This window comes from Anabrus simplex, chromosome 6 (genome assembly GCF_040414725.1).
Source record: "Anabrus simplex isolate iqAnaSimp1 chromosome 6, ASM4041472v1, whole genome shotgun sequence".
In the NCBI taxonomy this organism is placed as follows: Eukaryota; Metazoa; Arthropoda; class Insecta; order Orthoptera; family Tettigoniidae; genus Anabrus; species Anabrus simplex.
Window position 1 is genome coordinate 4,869,095 of NC_090270.1, and position 24,567 is coordinate 4,893,661.

At 39.3% G+C, this 24,567-nt stretch overlaps 1 protein-coding gene across 1 annotated transcript in view; it reads right to left on the bottom strand.

Moving 5' to 3' along the window:
• The window catches only part of Gyc32E (Guanylyl cyclase at 32E), a 533,171-nt gene that overhangs the window by 48,839 nt on the left and 459,765 nt on the right, over positions 1 to 24,567 (bottom strand). The window contains exon 16 of the mRNA XM_067149664.2: positions 15,412 to 15,535. Coding sequence (XP_067005765.2) covers positions 15,412 to 15,535 — 124 coding nt within the window. The remainder of the gene's footprint in view (positions 1 to 15,411; positions 15,536 to 24,567) is intronic.

A 24,567-nucleotide genomic window follows, 5' to 3' on the forward strand; every position in this document is an offset into this window, starting at 1 on the left:
ACCATACCAACGTTGAGAATTTCCACCCATCATCATCTCTGCAACTTTCTTTTTACAAATTAGGCCAACTATAAACATCTGGTGAACTTCTTGTCAATGCAATCTTGCCGAATAAATCTAAAATAACGTACGAAATGTTGACCAATAAATATCACGGACAAACGCATACCAACGTCAAATAACTTTTGTCAAGCAATTGGAATGTTTTTCCTTCATATTTTTTATACTAAGCTGTATATTTTGACTTTTATCTTTTTACCATATATTTAGCAGTTATTTGACCTACATTTCAAACTTTGACTACGGCTTTAAACCATCAACTGTCTTTTATAGTCACATGACGCCTTCATTTTTAAATGTACCTCTTATGAATCTACCAGTTTTTATGTATCAATTGTTTGTATTATATATTCTCATTGAACTGTTTTCATATGCCTTCCACTATGTATTAGACATCTATTAATGACTACGGCTTTAAGCCGTACAATCTTACGACGTCCTAATTAACAAAGAACTACATATGTGTTTATCATTTTATTAGATCTATAGTTATTTCATTGAACATTTTATATTTACTACCTTTGAATCCACTAGTTTCTAGTATCATTTGAATGTAAGGTATATTCTCATAGAACTGATATTTTATGCCTTCCACTATGTATTAGACATCTATTAATGACTACGGCTTCAAGCCACCTTCTTTTACTATAGTACAATCAAACAAGTCCTATTCAACAAAGAACTACATATGTTTTTATCAATATATTAGATTTTTAGTTACTTCATGAACATGTTTATAACTAACGTAAATTTTACCTCTCTTATAATCATCAAACACATTTTTGAATATCTGTAACCAGATGCCTGGTAAAATAATAAGGTTTTTGATAATGACTGAAGATGCCTCAGAAGTGAGAGGCGAAACATGTCTCATCTGAATAATGTTTTAAAGTAAATGCCAACTTCTTGTAATGTATTGAATAGGTGGAAATAAACAAAAGATATTATCCTATATACAGTTTAAGTGGTATGTTCCGAGCTGTCAGCGGAGAGATGGCGTGGAATGACATTAGTAGACGAATAAGTTTGAATGGCGTTTATAAAAGTAGGAAAGATCACAATATGAAGATAAAGTTGGAATTCAAGAGGACAAACTGGGGCAAATATTCGTTTATAGCAAGGGGAGTTAGGGATTGGAATAACTTACCAAGGGAGATGTTCAATAAATTCCCAATTTCTTTGAAATCCTTTCGGAAAAGGCTAGGAAAGCAACAGATAGGGAATCTGCCACCTGGGCGACTGCCGTAAATGCAGATCATATTGATTGAATGATTGATCAGATTGGGGTCAAAACTGGTACCACTTCCACTTATAATTCAATAGGAATGTAACACTACATTTCGTATTTATTTGTATTGAATAGGTTGAACTACCTTATTTATTATTTCAATTTCATTGGAAAACACAGCATCACACATCAAGAGCTTGGCCAAGAAAGAAATCGATGAATGACCAAACGTGGAAGGTTTAAAAATAGCATATCACTCATACATGGTTCATGTTTGTGGGTCACTGTAGTCACGTCCTAGTTCGTGAACCATGGGCAACGGCTGAGTGGCCTAGTAAGTGGTCCTGAGAGTCGGGATACCAGTTGCTATGGAATGGGAGTGGGCATCTCGGACATATTCTGAGTCGTGGCCCTCCTTGTGCTCAGGCGGCTAGGACTATACAATTCACCGGTGGTCCATAACCTGTTAGAGGAGAGATCCTTACTTGGACTATGTGCAAGTAGGGCAGCATCCTGCTTTGAATTCAGGAAATCTGTTAGGAATGTACGAGTTTTTCGCGGATTGTTTGATGATACAGACCACTATCTGATCTGTAGTGAACTATGTATCTCTAGGCCTAGGGTAGAGAAAGTGAAATCTGTCTGCAAACGAATAAGGGTAGAAAATCTCCAGGACGAGGAAATTAGACAGAAGTACATGGATATGATTAGTGAGAAGTTTCGAACAGTAGACAGTAAGCAGGTTCAGGATATAGAAAGTGAATGGGTGGCATACGGGGATGCTGTAGTAGAAACAACAAGGGAATGCCTAGGAACAGCTGTGTGTAAAGATGGGAAAAGGCGAACATCTTGGTGGAATGATGAAGTGAGAGCAGCCTGTAAACGTAAAAAGATGGCTTATCAGAAATGGCTCCAAACAAGGGCTGAGGCAGACAGGGATTTGTACGTAGATGAAAGAAACAGAGCGAAACAAATAGTTGTTGAATCCAAAAAGAAGTCATGAGAAGATTTTGGTAATAACCTGGAAAGGCTAGGTCAAGCAGCAGGGAAACCTTTCTGGACAGTAATAAAGAATCTTAGGAAGGGAGGGAAAAAGGAAATGAACAGTGTTTTGAGTAATTCAGGTGAACTCATAATAGATCCCAGGGAATCACTGGACAGGTGGAGGGAATATTTTGAACATCTTCTCAACCTAAAAGGAAATCTTCCTGGTGGTCTTGCTAACAGCAAGCTCATGGGGAGGAAGAAAATGATGGTGAAATTACGCTTGAGGAAGTGGAAAGGATGGTTAATAAACTCCATTGTCATAAAGCAGCAGGAATAGATAAAATTTGACCTGAAATGGTGAAGTATAGTGGGAAGGCAGGGATGAAATGGCTTCGTAGAGTAGTAAGATTAGCATGGAGTGTTGGTAAGGTACCTTCAGATTGGACAAAAGCAGTAATTGCACCTATCTATAAGCAAGGGAACAGGAAGGATTGCAACAACTATCGAGGTATCTCATTGATTAGTATACCAGGCAAAGTATTCACTGCCATCTTGGAAGGGAGGGTGCGATCAGTCGTTGAGAGGAAGTTGGATGAAAACCAGTGTGGTTTCAGACCACAGAGAGGCTGTCAGGATCAGATTTTCAGTATGCGCCAGGTAATTGAAAAATGCTACGAGAGGAATAGGAAGTTGTGTTTATGTTTCGTAGATCTAGAGAAAGCATATGACAGAGTACTGAGGGAAAGGATGTTCGCCATACTGGGGGACTATGGAATTAAAGGTAGATTATTAAAATCAATCAAAGGCATTTATGTTGACAATTGGGCTTCAGTGAGAATTGATGGTAGAATGAGTTCTTGGTTCAGGGTACTTACAGGAGTTAGACAAGGCTGTAATCTTTCACCTTTGCTCTTCGTAGTTTATATGGATCATCTGCTGAAAGGTATAAAATGGCAGGGAGGGATTCAGTTAGGTGGAAATGTAGTAAGCAGTTTGGCCTATGCTGACGACTTGGTCTTAATGGCAGACCGTGCCGAAAGCCTGCAATCTAATATCTTGGAACTTGAAAATAGGTGCAATGAGTATGGTATGAAAATTAGCCTCTCGAAGACTAAATTGATGTCAGTAGGTAAGAAATTCAACAGAATTGAATGTCAGATTGGTGATACAAAGCTAGAACAGGTCGATAATTTCAAGTATTTAGGTTGTGTGTTCTCCTAGGATGGTAATATAGTAAGTGAGATTGAATTAAGGTGTAGTAAAGCTAATGTAGTGAGCTCGCAGTTGCGAGCAACAGTATTCTGTAAGAAGGAAGTCAGCTCCCAGATGAAACTATCTTTACATCGGTCTGTTTTCAGACCAACTTTGCTTTATGGGAGCGAAAGCTGGGTGGTCTCAGGATATCTTATTCATAAATTAGAAGTAACAGACATGAAAGTAGCAAGAATGATTGCTGGTACAAACAGGTGGGAACAATGGCAGGAGGTTACTCAGAATGAGGAGATAAAGGCTAATTTAGGAATGAACTCGATGGATGAAGCTGTACGCATAAACCGGCTTCGGTGGTGGGGTCATGTGAGGCGAATGGAGGAGGATAGGCTACCTCGGAGAATAATGGACTCTGTTATGGAGGGTAAGAGAAGTAGAGGGAGACCAAGACGATGATGGTTAGACTCAGTTTCTAATGATTTAAAGATAAGAGGTATGGAACTAAATGAAGCCACAACACTAGTTGCAAATCGAGGATTGTGGCGATGTTTAGTAAATTCTCAGAAGCTTGCAGACTGAACGCTGAAAGGCATAACAGTCTATAATGATAATGTATGTATGTATGTATGTATGTATGTATGTATGTATGTATGTATGTATGTATGTATCACTCATACACAAACCAATCACACAACAGACCAATATCATTCTCCACCCTCACAGGTTTATATGACAAGAAAAAAATTGCACACAAAAGTAAATGGAAACCTACAGTAAAATGAAATGTAAAGTTAGCGGAATAAAATATAATTAATATGCCCACATAACTATAGCAGCCTAGAAATGATAAATACCTGTATTAGCCAGGTAGAGTGCAGAGACTCGATGTAATCCCGAAACAGTGACTCAAAGGGAGAGTCGGGAAATAGCATGGATAAATCCACGATAGGAACAGCAAGCGATACAAGTAAAATATTTCGCATCTCAGTGTGCTAATTTTTTCACGAACTGCCATGTTGGCTTCACAGTCAAACGATCTTACACCAAAGAAGGCAAGCAGGACTGTAGGAGACACTTCGGCTGATGGCCAGAAGCGCTCTAAGTCAAGGAGAAAACAAGTCATACGTCACGTCCAGGGAATAGGTTGACAAATATGTCGATAGCAGTCAAAGAGTATGGTATTTCCCAAGAAGTGTACCACCAAGGCAAGCTTGTTTTTGTCCTACTTTAAATATTTAACATCAAAATTTAACTTCTTTGTCTATGCCTCTATCATTACAGATGGTGGTCGTATCTGACTGAAGGCTTGTCACCGACTTTATATTGAGTGTCCAGATCTTGAAAAGCACTGCACTCTCATGCACTATTTCGTACATAGCTCCATTTTCTTAGGGTGGCCCTAGTTCTTATCCCATTTACCAGCTACTGGTTGGCTTGTCCTAGTGTTGCTGGTGGACATGCAGAGGATGGCATCCTCAAAGTGGTTTTCCATGGTTTCCCACTTCTCCTCAAGGCAAATGCCAGGATGGTACCTAACTTATGGCCACAGCTGCATCCTTCCATACTGGTCCTCCTCCCCAGTTTTATCCACGACCAAATGTCTCATGCTCCAGGGCACTGCCCTTGAGGTGGTAGATGTGGGATCCCTCACTGAGTCCGAGGGAAAAACCAACCCTGGAGGGTAAATGGATGAAATAAAAACAGTTTGCTCATGTTGTCACCCATTACTAAAAAGTAATTGTTGGTTGGATGAGGCGAATCTGATCTAGCAATGTGTCAACTATTTAGAATTTTTTGATATTGCATTATGTGTTTCTAACATGTCAGTCTTAATTTGTAAAAATTGTACAATACACTTAATTATTATGGTAGTGCTATACAAAACATTTGAATTACAAATGATTTTCAACCAAATTAAAATAATTACGCAAGTTCAAAATTGTAAAAAAATTACTGTCAAGATTAAGAATGATTTACTCAGTATCATAGTCCAAACTAAACCCCGAACGGCCATTTCCTACTAAGCGGCCACTGCTCAGCCCAAATGCCTGCAGATTACGAGGAGTCATGTGGTCAGCGCAAAGAATCGTCTCAGCCATTATTCTCGACCATGGTTGCCTCCTCAATTGAGGACCTCAGATGTGGGCGGGAGCCACCCGTACACCACATTGTGAAGTAGAGGAGTAGTTGCTACAAGAGAGGGTTACTTAATTTGTTGCATATTATTCATATGAAATTACATTTTTGAGAAAGGAAGTTGTTGATAGTTCCAGAAAATGAATGTGCAACTGAGGGAGAAAAAGCACAAATTATTCAAAAGGATATTTATTTTCAAGTTGTACATGATCAGATCTCCAATATTATAATTACTGAACGCTGCTAACTATGGACATGTAAATGAAAGGCAACAGTACTTACCTGAACAATGTCTTCTGCCTACATTCCTCAACCTGTGGTGCTGCAGCTCTTTTCAAGCACACCCTCAGTGCATTTATGAGCCCTCCTGCCGTTCTTATATTTCTGGCAGTGCCGGGAATTGAACCCAGCACCTAATAACACTAACCATTATTAAAAACTAGGTAGATGATGGGATTGACACCATGTGATTGCTGCTTCCAAGGTAGGCCGTGTTCACATCCTAAGTAGGCTGTTGCTTGCTGATGGAATGCCATGATGATGTGAACTATTAACATTATCTTGGACTTTCCAATTCTTATGCATCAGCTGATTTCACTGATTTCAGTATCGAACCTGATGGTCATTTCGTATTAATAGGTTTTTCTTTTACTAAACTGCAGAATATTGCTCATGGAATCTAAAATGAGTTAAACATGTCGCTCTCCATAAAATGCCAAAATTGGCCTTGCCCATTGCTCATTACAACAAGGTCCATAGTGACAAAATAAATACATTGTGTATCAATTCTCAAGAAGTCTGTATTACCAGCTTCAGTCCACTCAAGTTTCTGCCTTCACTTGTGTGCACATCTGAGTCATCAAGCAATAATTTCAGGTCAAAATTCAGATTATTATTATAAATATTTGCAGTTTGTCATAAAACACAACTTTCTCTGAGTTGTCTTATTATTTATTGGTGTATAAATGTGGGTGACAATCATTTTTGTATGTCATGTGGACGACTATCTTCTAGCCTGTCAATGCATGATTTGCTTCTTTGCAGAGTAATGATGCCATGTCAATGACAGTCATGGTATCTCGAGTACAAGAGAGTTTTTCACTTCCGTTCCATCCGACTTCAGTGACGCCCGAAATGGATATCAAACTTGTGTAGTGTTCGTCCGAGTTTCCGACATTGGTATAGAGATAGAATGTTCCATGTTCAAATGAGATATGGTTTTCGCACTGAGCATTGACTTACCGTCAATCATAGAACAACGTCATCATTCTGAACATTAGATTTTGAACGGTGCAAATGAGTAGGTGGACATAATTCTTTCAAAACTGGGTGGGTATGAAAATTATTGAAAAGTTGTTTTGTGTCAGAGGATACTGGTCAACAAAATAGTCAAATTCAAGTAAATATTAGCTATGTGTACATATTGAACTCCAGCCAGTCAACTCTTATCCATTTACCTATTCACAGGAGTGTTCCTAGTACACCTCATTTGGGCTGTGCCATTGGTTTTTGTGGTTTCCCTATAACTGCATAGCTTTTGGTGGTGCTATTTGAGGATCCAACCAGCCTCTGGGCTGATGACCTAACAGAGAGAGGGACATATACAACCTAACTCTTGGAATGTCCTCCAACAACCACAGAGATTTACTGCACACGTGTGGTACTTATTTACTTTACAGCTAGAGTAATAAGCTGTCCTTATTAATTCATGTTTTTCACTTCTCCGCCTACACAACAAAAGTTATCCACATTATTTACACATATACGCGCCACGTTCAAGTCTAAAATATCTGAATTGAAAACCAAATAAAAAAATAGCTTAAGATAATGTACATTATGAAATTGTCTTAAGCACTCCTGAAAATAAATCAAAAATGAGACTTCATTGAACTCTGAAGACAGTAAATTATATTATTAAAAATAACAGCAGATAGGTTTCCCTAAGCACAACAAATTACATTTATGGAATGAAAATGTTGTCTCCAGCAATAAAATACAGTTTACTCAGTGCTGACAACCTATATTTGTAACAATAATAATTTAAGAAAAAATATGTATAGATCAACGACCTAATCAATACACAATATTATAATCTAAAGAGATTATTTATTTAACATTAGTGGACCTGTTTCAACTCTTGGAGTCATAATGAGGACACAAACACTTAAATAAGATTAATAGCACTTACCAGAATTAGACTATATCCATCCATCATAAAACAAATTCCTGTTTTTCAAGAGAATGAAATAGGACTTCTAGTGAGGTACCTATGTGGTTGGTTCCGCGACCAGATCTACTGTAGGCTAGATCTGCTGCATGGACCCAAAGAGAACACAGATGCCTCTGTTCATCAGAGGTATTTCCAGAACTTTGTTCACCCGTATCCAGGCATGAGACATATTTTTACAGATGGTTCTAACATCAGAAAAGATGTGGATTGCTCTTTTGTCACCGATAATATAGCATGAAGTTACCTAGTGTATGTAGCATGTGGAGCTTTATATTGCCTTAGAAGCTTTGCAGTTTGTGCTGGGTGATGAAAGAAACCATTTTCTCATGTGTACCAACTTGTTAAATTCTCTGGAGTCCATTAGCACATATTTGTCGCAACACCCACTGCTGTAGCAGATTCATGACCTTCTAGCCAGGTTAAGTGACGCTGGCATCAAAATTACTTTCGCGTGGCTTCCAAGCCATGTTGGGATTGTAGGAAACGAACATGTGGATGAAGCTACAAAGGACGCGGTACTTTTACCTCCAGGACCTACCAATGCACCTGCTAAATATATTTGTTCTCAGCTACGTTGAACTATCTTGGCATCTGGAAATTGGAGTGGCTAGCTATCCAAATTCCCAACTAGTTGATGTCAATTAAGAAGACAACTACTGTGTGGTGGTCCTCTTTGGGGCCTTCACGGAGAGAGGCTGAGGATAGGTCCTTTATGATCTATGCACTGTTATCTCCTAAAGAGAGAAGACCTCCCCCCAGTGTGTTCTTGTGGTGCCGAATTCACTGTGGCCCACATCTTCACAGAGTTGGCCTAAGACAGAGCCTTGGCCTGTAGGAGACACTTGAACGCTTACTAGCCGATGATGCGACTAGTGCTGATCTCGTCATCTGCTTTATGATACCAATATAGTTGGTCCGTTATTGGACATTATAAATTCTCCAGCTAACTCATTCCTGGTTGCCAGTGTTTCGCCCCAGTGTGCTCAATTGGGCTCGTCAGTTGGTATAGGACACCCACCAAGATGCATGGCTAGTGCATACCATGGAGGCCACTGTGTAGGCTAATTTAAGCCACCATCGGTGGCAATGCACTGTGAGAGACAAGGGGCGTCTTGGTGGGTGTGCTATTTACCAACTTAGCACACTGGGGTGAAACGCTAGCAACCAGGAATGAGTTAGCTGGAGAATTTATAATATCCAATAATGGACCAACTACATTGGTATTATAAATTTACTCATTCGGGACAAATATTTCAGGTTCCCTATGGGAATCAACATCTACGTCATCTGCTTTATGTGCGACAGTGGATTAATCAAGTGTACTGTTACTCGCATTCCCTTTTGATTCGTTCAAAAAATTTCCACCTTAATATTGTAGGTTTTTGTTTTGTCGTGTAATTCATTTTGGAATTCCTTCATTGAAAAATTAATTTTTGTTTTATTTTAATTCCCCCTTCTCCCTCCCTTCATTTGTTCAGAGAGGATGATTACCTAGTAGCACTTCCATCACCACCATAATCACCGAGAGCTAACTAAGCATTATATTTGCAAATAAGCAAAATGAATAGGAATGACAGGTTGTAATTTGAAAACTTTTTTAAGTGTTGACCAATAAGATCGAAGAACACTCTCCATACTGGTTACCAATATTTGGGAGACTGGGCAGGTCATGTAGAAGCAGTGGTGGCCCATGGCCAAATTATCTGGCGGGGCACAACTTATAAAATAATATAGAGAGTCAAGTAGAAACTTAAGGTATCGGTTGCAAATATAACACTAATGCGCATGTGAATAAATACACTAACAACTGACTTGTAGATCAGCTTATCCTGTTTACAGTTAGATATTAACACCAAGGAAAAAGACAGTGAAAGATGGGGTGAAAGGCACCAGGACATGGACCCATGACCTCTCCATTTCGGGTCAAGTGTTATTTCACTGAGCTAAATGGCGAGAGATAAGCTGATCCACATTTCATTTATAACCTGTTCCCCTACACGTCAAGTAATAATGAATACACTAACCTTCTTATTTATAGATGAAGTCCATTCTTTGATCCTTTGCTTGAGCAAATACTTCGATAACTCGCTGGTTGAAGTGGGGAATCGAACGTACCATTTTACATTCAACTGAAAGCATCGCCACGGCCGTTAGTCTGTCTTGGCTCATCATATTCCTCAAGAAGGTCTTTATTCGATTTAGAGTAGAGAAACACCTTTCACTTTCCACTGTCGACATCGGGATTGTAACAATGATGCTCAGTAACCTAATGCATTCATTGAACGTGTCCCGCATAGTGCCGCAGCACCATCTGCCACACGCTCATCTACCCTGGAATATAACATTTGAAATTCGATCCTGAGCCTGGTTTTCTTCATTTTTGGGTACATGTTTGCGGTTGACGCGAAGTCTTTTTCCGGAAAGCGAGTATAAAATTCTCCAAAACTTGATACCTGAAAAAGGTTGGCAGCTGATAAATGGCCTGTGAAACAAAAATCGCTCTTCTCCATGTAGTAAAGTAGTATCACATGTTTCCAAAGCAGCGATTTGTTTTTGTTGCTGGAAAGTTTGCTGCCACTTAGGAAGAACTGGAGCTTCATAGTCATCAGTTTCCTCTAAATCAGAGCGAATGCTTCTGATATTATTAACAAAGTTCGCTAGAAATTCAGATACCAAGACAGGGTCAATATTATGCATCTGAATTTCGGAGAACAGTATATCAACATGAGGCATTACTCTATGGAAGAAATTCAGCCAATATATGAATCTGATAAATCCAGAAGCTTATCCTACAGTGTTTTGATCTGTCTCTATTTCGCATATTGTTTGGAAACATTCAATCAGGATGTCTCTGTTTTTCAACACTGTATTGACAATGCGGGTCTGAAAGTTCCAACATGTTGGAGGTGTTTTCGGCAAACGGCGCATTACAACTGTATCTAGTAGTTTGGTGCATTTATTAGAGCAGCTGAAAAAGGGGGAAATTCCCTGAATATCACTGAAAAATATCTTCACTTCTTTTACATCGGACGTGGCTTTCTGCATAATCAAATTTCCTACATGAGCATAACAATGAGCAAAATTAGCTTCATTATATTCTTCCTTTATGCATGCTTGTACACCAATCTGCGCATTACTCATTACACTAGCCCCATCAGATGTTTGACAAATTAGTTTTTCAGGGGTTTTGTCAATACCCAACTTACTTAGTTCACTAAAAATCACAGAGCTTACACCTTCAGCTGTATGACTGGGTACCAGAAAGAAACCCCAAAAACGCTCATGTATTTTGCCATTTATATGATAGCGGAATATAAGCACCACCTACATTTTCATTGCATTGTCGGTTGTTTCATCTGCTTGGATGGCTAAGTAATTAGCAGCACTAATTTCTTTCATTATAAAAGTATGACATACTTCGAGCATAGCATAAAGTATATCGTTCTGTATCGTCTTCGACATACCCTTAAAAAGTGTTCCAGATTCTAAATGTTCTTTCATTGCCATATCCAAGCTAGCTACAAAGTCAACTAAACCGCAGAATATTCCAGGATTGTTTGAATCGGTTGATTCATCATGGCTGCCGAGTGCAAGTTCAAACACACCGCAGAATTTCAGACAATTAATCAGACGAGATAAAATATATATATTTTTATCGACCTGTTCATGCTGTTTACGAAGTGAAAGTCTGAACTCACTATCAAGTTTCATCCTTATGTCCAGCTCACCTAGAAGTGCGAGATCCATTTCGTTGTTTAAATGTTTCTTCGATTCACTGTGTTTTTTCATTCAAATGCTTTAAATCTTGGACACCTGTTGTGCTCCATGCATTGTCACCACCGAATAGAATGCAAGGAAAACAAGAAAATGAATTTCTCTCTTTGCATCCATGTAACCATTTTGCTTTAGCATACATACCACTTAAATTTTCTGTTGAAATTCCTGTTTTTTCCTTCCGTCTGCTGCACAATAATCATATCAGGTCGCGGTGGTCCTAAACTCTTGGCACGAACTCTGGTCTCAAAATTTTATTGCTTTTCAATTAACTCACACAAATTATAACACTGAAGAGAATTCACGTCACACCCAATGTTATTGTAACCAACTTATCAGTAGCACCTTGAGCAAAAGAGAACGCATATAAGTGCCGGAACAAAATGTAACTGTTGCTAATTATTGGTCACTTGGTTATATGATATAACTTATATCAGCTATACAAACAAACATACAAACATGGTAACCTCATTTAAGATAACTCATTTTAATAATTCAAACATCTGAAAACAACTAAATCCCTGCAGGAGCAATACGAACGCATTTTTTAAATAAACATAACTAAAATATTATTAGATTTACTTTAGTTACAGAATTGGTGAATTGGCTACACTGATGTTTGTAAAGCGTGGATATTTCTCGTTATGTGTTATTTGCTCTATTTAAACCTAAGAATTTCATTTTTTGTCCGTATTGAACTGAGAAGGATGATAGGAAAAACTTAAAACGGTCCACCTTTTCAATACAAAAAGTTATATTTTATTTATAACATGTATTTGAACTTGGAACTAGTTTCGACGCTGTGTTTGCGTCATCATCAGCCAAAATGGGAAACAGGCAAGCATGTAGGCATTTATGTTACACAAGGCGTTACATTAAACAATACACATCTTACAAGGAGATAAAAATAGGGACGAATATAGAAAACAAATGAATCGTTGAGAAAACAAAAGTTATACAAATTAAAAATGACCTTAACCACACATCTTGCAGTGCGAAAGTGTTCTTCTTGAATGATTCCTGAATGTAAAACACACGCGCACACATTTCTGAGGAGCCAGCAGGCAGGACAAAGTAAAGTGAAACCTTAAGAGTTCTTCTGAGAAGAGTTCATCATTTTTCTATGTTCCGACTAACTAATGAAGTCTCCCTTGAGTTCCTGATAAACATATACAACAGGAAAATCTCCTTCACTCTCCACACTAGCTATAAAGAACAGCGGTAAAATTTTAAATATTGCGCAGAGACGTGAAAGCATGATTTTGAACATGATATAACTCCTTCAGATAACCCAGTTTTTACACAAGGTGTTACATTAATTAATACACATCTTACGAGGAGATAAAAACAGGGACGAATGTGGAAACACATGCATCGTTGAGAAAGCAAAGTTATACATATTAAAAATAAGCTTAACCACACAACTTGCAGTGCGAAAATATTTGCCTTGAATGATTCCTGAATACAAAACGCACGCTCACACACTTCTAAAGAGCCAGCAGGCAGGAAAAAGTAAGGTGAAACCTTGAGAGTTCTTCTGAGAAGAGTTCATCATTCTTTCTATGATCTGACTAACTAATGAAGTCTCCCTTGAGTTCCTGATAAACATACACAACAGGAAAGTTAAACAATACACATCTTACAAGGAGATAAAAAACAGGGAAAGTTATACATATTAAAAAATAACCTTAACCACATATCTTGTAGTGCGAAAATATTCGTCTTGAATGATTCCTGAATACAAAACACACGCACATACATTTCTGAAGAGCCAGGAGGCAGGAAAAAGTAAAGTGAAACCTTAAGAGTTCTTCTGAGAAGAGTTCATCATTTTTTCTATGTTCCGACTAACTAATGAAGTCTCCCTTGAGTTCCTGATGAACATACACAACAGGAAATTCTTCTTCACTCTCAACAATAGCTATAAATTTACCGTTGATCTTTATAGCTTTATAGCTATTGTTGAGAGTGAAGAAGAATTTCCTGTTGTGTATGTTTATCAGGAACTCAAGGGAGACTTCATTAGTTAGTCGGAACATAGAAAAAATGATGAACTCTTCTCAGAAGAACTCTTAAGGTTTCACTTTACTTTTTCCTGCCTCCTGGCTCTTCAGAAATGTATGTGCGTGTGTTTTGTATTCAGGAATCATTCAAGACGAATATTTTCGCACTACAAGATATGTGGTTAAGGTTATTTTTTAATATGTATAACTTTCCCTGTTTTTTATCTCCTTGTAAGATGTGTATTGTTTAACTTTCCTGTTGTGTATGTTTATCAGGAACTCAAGGGAGACTTCATTAGTTAGTCAGATCATAGAAAGAATGATGAACTCTTCTCAGAAGAACTCTCAAGGTTTCACCTTACTTTTTCCTGCCTGCTGGCTCTTTAGAAGTGTGTGCGCGTGCGTTTTGTATTCAGGAATCATTCAAGGCAAATATTTTCGCACTGCAAGTTGTGTGGTTAAGCTTATTTTTAATATGTATAACTTTGCTTTCTCAACGATGCATGTGTTTCCACATTCGTCCCTGTTTTTATCTCCTCGTAAGATGTGTATTAATTAATGTAACACCTTGTGTAAAAACTGGGTTATCTGAAGGAGTTATATCATGTTCAAAATCATGCTTTCACGTCTCTGCGCAATATTTAAAATTTTACCGCTGTTCTTTATAGCTAGTGTGGAGAGTGAAGGAGAATTTCCTGTTGTATATGTTTATCAGGAACTCAAGGGAGACTTCATTAGTTAGTCGGAACATAGAAAAATGATGAACTCTTCTCAGAAGAACTCTTAAGGTTTCACTTTACTTTGTCCTGCCTGCTGGCTCCTCAGAAATGTGTGCGCGTGTGTTTTACATTCAGGAATCATTCAAGAAGAACACTTTCGCACTGCAAGATGTGTGGTTAAGGTCATTTTTAATTTGTATAACTTTTGTTTTCTCAACGATTCATTTGTTTCCTATATTCGTCCCTATTTTTATCTCCTTGTAAGATGTGTATTGTTTAATGTAACGCCTTGTGTAACATAAATGCCTACATGCTTGCCTGTTTCCCATTTTGGCTGATGATGACGCAAACACAGCGTCGAAACTAGTTCCAAGTTCAAATACATGTTATAAATAAAATATAACTTTTTGTATTGAAAAGGTGGACCGTTTTAAGTTTTTCCTATCATCCTTATTTGCTCTATGCGCATGCGCTGCAGACGTCCTCAAGGATCGAGTGCCCAACCTGAAGCATCCCCCGTCGCCCGCTCACCCACACAAGCCCACAGCTGTCATGGACATTCATCATCTTCAAACACTGTGTTCTAATGCGCATGCGCATCGTTCGGGCACAAGACGATCTGGTGTCCAGAGCTGCACAGTTCACCTGCCACTCGCCTCGCAAGGTTCCTGCAGTCATTGCCACGCTGACAGCAACAGCTTGTCTCTTTAAATACAAAAGGTATCCTCTCTTCGTGCTTAAAGACATGGTGGGTTTAAATACCTGCCAAAATCTGTAATCCAGTTAAGAATATAACATTTTGTCATGATAATATTTGTGGAAATAATTCTGTTGTTTGGCTGTAGCCCAACTAAATTATAAATTATTTCCTGAAATTCTGAGTGCAAAAACTTGATTGGGCATGTGTCCCTGTACCCCTAAGGGCCCACTCCTGTTCCTACAAACTGGCTGTGACTGAATCTCAATCATTGCATTTAAGCTGCTCAAAATGAGAACTCCTTACATCAGTTCCCACACAGTACTGCAGGTCTCATATACAGAGAGGACACAAGGACATGTACACACCTGGAGTGGAGTGCTGTCAGCCGAGAGCTCGGTGAAACCAACAATATCACTGAAGTAAATTGTGACACAGTCAAAAGTTTCTGCTTCCACTGGATCTCCTCGCTTCAGAGCCTCTGCTACTGTCCTGGAAACAAAGAAAACATATCAAATAAATAAACAATATTAACTCTTCAATTATAAAATACACTCATGGACTCGCATGACCTGGACTGCCCTCCTCCTGTCTGTTCAGTTATTGTTTAACATATTATTTCAGCATCTTAGGACTACGGTCAACACTTGTAGTTATCCGTTCACTCTTCACATGTACCCAGTGCCTCAGTGATACATTTCCAAGTCACAAGGCGGGTGATGTTGAGATTGGGACTACATCATTTGCCCAGCCTAATACCATTACTGGGCAGTCTGTTTCCCCTCTTGAGGAAGAGAGTAGTCTCAAAGGATCTACAGATTGCCAGTGCGAAAAGCTGTTGGTTGGAGTTTGATGATGGAAGGAGACTCGTAGTCCACACGTAACTCCTTGAGTCATAGGCCTTCTTGAAATCAACAAGAGATAATACAAGTGGTTTGGAGCAAAGAGATCTGACTTTGAGGAGCTCTTTAATGGAGAGAACAGGTCATGCAGGAGCTGGCTTGATATTCACAACAGGTTCTCTGTGACTTAGAAGTTCAACTGAATCATCATCCTCATCATCATCATCAAAAACAACTTTCAACCTATTATGTCATATTATGCGTACATAGTACATGCTGAAAAGATGTTAAGTACAGAATTAAAATGGCCAACCAGACACCAGTGGGATCCAATCCCACATCGTTGTGATTTCGCGTTGGCTGCTCTACCAATTGAGATTTGGGGGCCTAGGTCATATTTGTTCTGTTAGAAAGGATCTAAGCTACTGGTCTGGCACTACTGCTGTCAAACTATAGAGTGCATGCAAGTTGCTTGTTGTGGGCCATGTCAACATTATTATTATTATTATTATTATGCCAGCCCCGTCGTGGTGTAGGGGTAGCGTGCCGGCCTCTCACCTGGAGGCCCCGGGTTCGATTCCTGGCCAGGTCAGGGACTTTTACCTGGACGTGAGGGCTGGTTCGAGGTCCACTCAGCCTACGTGATTAAAATTGAGGAGCTATCTGATGGTGAGATAGCGGCCCCGGTCTAGAAAGCCAAGAATAACGGCCGAAAGGATTCGTCCTGCCGACCACACGACACCTCGTAATCTGCAGGCCTTCAGGCTGAGCAGCAGTTGCTTGGTAAGCCAAGGATCTTTTGTTGATGGAGGCACTTTTGTGTATGAGGGGCTATGCCCTTTTTCCATTCACCATCCCTAAATTGTAACTACAATTAGTGGAAAATAAATCCTAATAATAATAATAATAATAATAATAATAATAATAATAATAATAATAATAATAATAATAATAATAATAATAATAATAATAATAATAATAATAATAATAATAATAATAATAATAATAATAATAATAATAATAATAAGGGCTGTAGTGCCATGTGGTTAGTAGTAGTAGTAGTAGTAGTATTAGTAGTAGAAGCAGCAGTAGCTCCTATTGACTTGTTGGCCTTCGAAAGGCAAGAAATTTGGCTCACACAAGAAGAGCTAGGAAGGAAAAGGGCAAAGGCTTTGGCTCTTAGTCGCAGAATGCAATGATGGCAAACAAGATGGGAAGATGATTCTAGAGGGAAATGGACGAAAAGACTGATACCTTCTCTGGGCGTATGGGTTGGCCGAAATCATGGTGAAGTGAACTACTATCTCACACAGTTCTTGACAGGTCATGGATACTTCCAAAAATTTCTTCATAGACTAGGGCTAGCAACTAGTCCTGTGTGCATATACTGCGGTGATATCAATGACGTATTACATACTTTCTTTGTGTGTGTTCATTGGCTGCCACAAAGAAGATGCTTAGGAGTTATGCAGGGAGAATTGACGCCAGGAGGGATCGTGTCAGAAATGCTACGAAGTCGAGAATCTTGGGACCAGGTGGCAGTCTACGTAGAAAATATTCTGCATCAGAAAAAGAAGGACCTGAATGATTACGACAGACAGTAAAGCAGAAGAAGGAAGATGAAGCGCAAGATCCATTAAGCATGACATCCGTCCTGACGTAATGCGAGAGCAGTTTCCAGGGGGGAGATAAACGTCATGAGTTTTTAGTGGGTAAGAATCTCCACACACTTGTTGAGTGCGGACTCTCACAAGCGTCTTATGAAAGATTTTCCACACTCCCTCGCGAAAATAATTTATTATTATTATTATTATTATTATTATTATTATTATTATTATTATTATTATTATTATTATTATTATTATATCGGGAGGTACATCTTTACGCCGCACATTTAAATCTTGCGCCAATTAAAACTCCTCTACAGGAGAAACACTGAACTTGAAACTAGACCTATTTAAACGTTTCCTCTGAGGAGGTCACTACAAAAAACTATGATCATGCACCCTGGTGCGAAGTGAAGGAACTTTATTTGAAGAAATGTTGTATTCATAAGTTTTCTCTTTACTAAATTTCGTTCATTCATTTTTGGGTTGGCAAAATCTTTCCTTTCTTTCTGGCTGTTTTGAATTTAACCAATCAAGAATTTCTGTAATTAATTTCCAACCAATCACGTCTTTCTTCTTCGATTTTGAGTGTAAAATTTGTATCCTCCAATAAAATTCTGCGGGTGTGTCTTGATTATTCATGAAAGGCCTCAAACTTTCCCCGAGGGTTTATAAACTGCGGATTTTCACGGCTCTTGGCCAGTTGATCAATATCTAACTAAGTGTGTGTATGTGAAGTAGGGGGCTGGAGATGCCTCTTTCATCAGGCAGTAGGTCTTCAGAAAGGTAATGGCCGTTTAACATCTTTATTTCTTGCTAGCTCCGCAGTTTAACCCGAGGGATAGGTCCGAAACTTTAACGATGTAACCTACTTATCTGCAATGTAATTTTCTGCTGGCTTATGTAAATATCTTTAATTGTAAATTGGGGATAGAGAGTGCTGTACCCTCTCAAGCTCCCCTTCACATTGTTTTGAGGTGACTGCATTTGTAACTGGTCTTTTCCTTTTTCCATAATGTCTTAAATTATTCTTATACGAGTCACCTCGATAATTTGGGAATAGCCCCTGTTTCATTGGCCTAGTGCCTTTTAGGTTTTAGAATGAGTATTTAGGAGTGCAAGTACATGCCTCCATTCATTTCAGTTTTTTGGGCCATTTACTTAACCTGTTCTTTTTCTGCTAAGGCCCAGTAGGTTGGGTACAAGATACCCCTGTGTCATTTTTGTAAGTTGTGCCTTGATGGCAATTAATTGTAAAGTCTGGTATTGCCTTTAAGAGGCTGGAAAACTGAGAGCGTGTCAGCTATTTTCAAGTGTTGTAAAGGTGCCTCTGGGAGGCTTGACATTGACATTTTGGGAGCATGTGCTCTGGGCATTAGGGGATTTCTGCGCTTAAGTAAGGTTGAGCGTGTAGCTCAGGAAGTGTAAAGTGAGGGCTTGAAGCCCACGTTCTGTTTATACCACCAATCTTGTCTTTCCTAGACTCGTTTTTTTACCTTGTTACTTATTGTTTTTTTAAGAAAGAGAGGAAAAAATATCACCTTGTTACAGTTTTAAATTAACTTTGATTTGGTAGTTAGATCCATTCACTCCGGCACCTTCTTTCACCTCTGCTGATCCAACAACCACAGTAACAAGTGGTAGCAGAGCGTGGTTGAATGGGTCTCTGTTAAGTCCCTTTGAAGGCTAAATATAGGATTTGATCTGTAGTCTAACTATTTTCTCAGTCACTGGAATTTTTCCAAATTTCTAAAATTGTAAATTTTTTGTCATCATGTCCGGCCCTCGCAAAGTCCTCCATCCCGGCTACTTGCGCAAGGAGGAATTGATCTATGAATTAGATATTAGAAATGTTCAATCAGGAGGCACGGTTGCAGCAGATACTACCAAGCTCAAAGAATCATTAGGTTTACCTATTAGTCTCCCAACCTTGGGAGAGAAGGACATTGATGAGGCTCTGTCCACTATCACGGACAACACCACCGAGCTAGCTTCTGTAGTAAGTTTTTTTGAAGTAGGTAATCCATCTCCAAATCAATTTAAAAGAGTACAAGCTAGACTGTTCCATTTTTACCATAGAGTTAGTGATCTATTGTTAAATGAAGTTCAGGATAAGGAGGCAAGTAATCTTGTTGAACACCTTTCTGATATGTCCAGTAAGGTTAGTCAATTGTTAACTGGGTCTGCTACTCCCAAAACCGACCAGCCCTCTGTGGTACACATAGCTAATGAGGAGGATTCTTCCAAGGGTGAAGAAGGTAGAAAATCGGTAGCTACTCAACAAACTTGTGCCCCATTAGGAAATGAATCTGAGCGTCGGACACATCTTCACCGGGGTTCAGTAGTTTGCTTCTTGCTTGGGGGAATTCAATTCTACTAATGATGTTATTGCATTCTTAAGGTTTTTAGTTGAATTCCAAGATCACGCTCTAGTGTTTCTCTTTCCCCTTCTCAAATTCTTCAAATAATTTACCCTTACTCCATAGGTGTCCTGTTGTTGTTTGAGTCATCAGACCATAGACTGGTTTGATGCAGCCCTCCATGCCACCCTATCCTGTGCTAACCTTTTCATTTCTACGTAACTATTGCATCCTACATCTGCTCTAATCTGCTTGTCACATTCATACCTTGGTCTACTCCTACCGTTCTTACCACCTACACTTCCTCCAAAAACCAACTGAACAAGTCCTGGGTGTCTTTAGATGTGTCCTATCATTCTAACTCTTCTTCTTGTCAAATTTAGCAAAATCGATCTCCTCTCACCAATTCGATTCAGTATCTCTTCATTCGTGATTCGATCTATCCATCTCACCTTCAGCATTCTTCTGTAACGCCACATTTCAAAAGCTTCTATTCTCTTTCTTTCTGAGCTAGTTATCGTCCATGTTTCACTTCCATACAATGCCACACTCCACAAAAAAGTCTTCAAAAACATCTTTCTAATTCCGATATCAATGTTTGAAGTGAGGAAATTTCTTTTCTTAACAAAGCTCTTCCTTGCTTGTGCTAGTCTGCATTTTATGTCCTCCTTACTTCTGCCATTGTTAGTTATTTTACTGCCCAAGTAACAATATTCATCTACTTCCTTTAAGACTTCATTTCCTAATCTAATATTTCCTGCATCACCTGCCTTCGTTCCACTGCACTCCATTACTTTTGTTTTGGACTTATTTATTTTCATCTTGTACTCCTTACCCAAGACTTCATCCATACCATTCAGCAATTTCTCAAGATCTTCTGCAGTCTCAGATAAAATAACAATATCATCGGCAAATCTCAAGGTTTTGATTTTCTCTCCTTGGACTGTGATTCCCTTTCCAAATTTCTCTTTGATTTCCTTTACTGCCTGTTCTATGTAAACATTGAAAAGGAGAGGGGACAAACTGCAGCCTTGCCTCACTCCTTTCTGGATTGCTGCTTCTTTTTCAAAGCCCTCGATTCTTATCACTGCAGACTGATTTTTATACAGACTGTAGATAATTCTTCGTTCTCGGTATCTGATCCCTATCATCTTCAGAATCATAAATAGCTTGGTCCAATCAACATTATTGAATGCCTTTTCTAGATCTCCGAATGCCATGTACGTGGGCTTGTCCTTTTTGATTCGATCCTCTATGATCAGACGTAAAGTCAGGATTGCTTCACATGTTCCTATATTTCTTCTGAAGCCAAATTGATCTTCTCCAAACTCAGCTTCAACTTCTTTTTCCATTCTTCTGTAAATAATAGGTGTTAAAATTTTGCAGGTATGAGATACTAAACTAATGGTGCGGTAGTTTTCACACCTGTCAGCACCGGCTTTCTTGGGAATAGGTATAACAACATTCTTCTGAAAATCGGATGGGACTTCTCCTGTTTCGTACATCTTGCACACTAAATGAAATAAACTTGAGATGCTGGTTTCTCCTAAGGCAGTCAGTAATTCAGAGGGAATGTCATCAATTCCAGGAGCCTTGTTCCTATTGAGGTCACTCACAGCTCTGTCAAACTCTGACATCAAAATTGGATCTCCCATTTCATCAGCATCAACAGCCTCTTCTTGTTCTAGAACCAAATTATCTACTTCTTTATCTTGATACAACTGTCGGATATGTTCCTGCTATCTTTCTGCTTTGTCTTCTTTTTTCACTAGAAGTGGCTTTCTACCTGAGCTCTTAATATTCATACACCTAGATTTCCTTTCTCCAAAGGTTTCCTTGATTTTCCTGAATGCAGCACTACCTTTCCTAGAACCATACAACCTTCGACATCCTTGCACTTCTCCTTCAGCCATTCTTCCTTAGCTACCTTGTACTTTCTATCCACTTCATTCTTTAATCGCCTGTATTCTTTTCTGCCCTCTTCATTTCTAGCATTCTTGTATTTTCGTCGTTCATCAATCAGGTCTAGTATATCCTGAGTTATCCACTGATTCTTAGTTGATCCTTTCTTCCTTCCTAAAATTTCTTCAGCAGCCCTACTGACTTCATTTTTCATGACTCTCCACTCTTCCTCTATAGTGTTTCCTTCAGCCTTTTCATTTAGTCCTTGTGCAACATGTTCCTTGAAACAATCCCTCACATTCTTTTCTTTCAACTTGTCTAGATCATATCTTTTTGCATTCTTTCCTTTCTTCAATTTCTTCAACTTCAGATGTCATTTCATGACCAACAATTTGTGGTCAGAGTCCACGTCTGCTCCTGGGAAAGTTTTGCAATTCAACACCTGGTTTCTGAATCTCTGCCTAATCATAATGAAGTCTATTTGATACCTTCCAGTGTCTCGAGGTCTCGTCCACGTATACAGCCATCATTTGTGGTGTTTGAACCAAGTATTGGCAAGGACTAAATTATGATCAGTGCAGAATTCAACCAGCCGACTTCCTCTTTCGTTCCTTTGTCCCAATCCAAATTCTCCTACTGTACTACCTTCTCTTCCTTGGCCTACCACTGCATTCCAGTCTCCCATCACAATTAGATTCTCGTCACCTTTTACATATTGTATTAAATCTTCTATCTCCTCATATATTCTTTCGATTTCTTCATCATCCGCTGAACTAGTAGGCATATAGACCTGTACTCTTCTGGTGGGCATTGGTTTGGTGTCTATCTTGACGACAATAATTGTTTCACTATGCTGGTCGTAGTAGCTTACCCGCTGCCCTATTTTCTTATTCATTATTAAACCAACTCCTGCATTTCCCCTGTTTGATTTTGTGTTGATAATTAGGTAGTCGCCGGACCAAAAATCTTGTTATTCCTGCCAACGTACTTCACTTATACCAACTACATCTAACTTTAGCCTATCCATCTCCCTTTTCAGATTCTCTAACCTACCACAACGATTCAAACTTCTAACATTCCACGCTCTGACTCGCAGAATGTCAGTATCCATCTTCCTGATGATCGCCCCCTCTTGTGTAGTCCCCACCCGGAGATCCGAATGGGGGACTAGTTTACCTCCGTAATATTTTACCCGGGAGGAAGCCATCATCAGTACCTCATTCATACTGAGAGAGCTGCATGTCCTCGGGTGTTAGTTACGGCTGTAGTTTCCCGTTGCTTTCAGCCGTGTAGCAGTATCAACACAGCTAAGCCATGTTGTGTATTATTACAAGGCCGTATCAGTCAATCATCTAGACTGCCGCCCTTGCAACTACCGAAAGGCTGCTACCCCTCTTTCGATGAACCATTCGTTAGTCTGGTCTCTCAACAGATACCCATCCAATATGGTTGCACCTGTGGCTCGGCTATCTGCATCATTGGGACACACAAGCCTCCCCACCGCGGCAAGGTCACATGGTTCGCAGAGGAGGATAGGTGTCCTATCGGACAAAATAGTCAGAGCAATTGCTCAACAATCATCTATAGAAGATTTCCACACCCATCTGCTAGCTAATTTCATACTGGCTAGGGGAATGTCCTCTCTGATACAGAAGTATTATTACAGAGTAAAGCAACTGGATGAAAACTTGGCAGATTTCATCCAATATATTAAGTTTTACACAAGGGTATTTGCTCTTCATTTCCCAGAGGACCAAACTGTGCAGGCCATTGTGGAAGGAATTTCACCCCCCTACATGTCATATTTGTGTTTTGCGTCGCGTCCGCAAACTTTTGCTGAGTTAGAAGCTATGGCTGTCTCAGTCGAAGAAGTTAGGTATGCGGACATCTTACGGGTCATGAAGGAGCCCCCTCCATCCTCGAGTAATTTTCGGCCTCAACCTCGCTGAACCATCACCACCTGTAAGTGCTATGCGTGTGGGTCTACAGAACATCTCTGCAACAAGTGTCCTTTGATTAAATCCAGCGGGACAAAGAATGGAGCAGGGTCTTCGTAAGGATGTTTCAATTGTGGCTCATTTAATCACATTGCCAACAATTGCCCTAATACCAAGATCACCCCCTCCTGTTCAACTTCTGGTGCAACTTCCACCAACGCAAATAGTCAAAAGTGACTAGTGGCATCAGCTGAGTCGGCGTGCTCACCTTCTTCAGGCTCAGCCCCTGTTAAACCCAGCAAATGATCAGGGAAATGTCAGGGCTCTTCTAATTCATCATTCGAAGGTCCCAAAGAATGTCTTAGGATTGCAGCGGAGACCCCCGCAATGGTACCCTTTGCTCAAAACTGAGTTGAATAATGAACCACTAACTGCTCTATTAGACTCAGGGAGTGTTTGTTCCATTATTTTGGCTGAATGGTACTCTAAATTAAAGCCTGTTTGTAAATTTCCTGATTATTGTTCGTCTTCAGTTCAGAGTGTTTCAGCTAACTCCTCTCCATTAGAAATTTTAGGTTTCATCTTTGCCAAAATTCGTATTTCAAAATTCACTTGGAAAGTATAACTGTTTGTGGCTAAGTACTTTTCTTACCCCATTATATTATAAATAGTTATATTATACATTCAGAGCAAGTCGTGCACCTTCAAGTTTGCCAATAATTGTAAAATCCCTTGTTAAAATGTAATTCTGTTCATGTACATCTGTTTTGCCTACCCAGGATGAGATGTTGTTAGACCTTAGACATCTACCTGAGGAGCAGGCTGAGAGTATTCGTAAGTTGTGTCAGTCGTTTCCAGATGTTTTTTCTGATACTC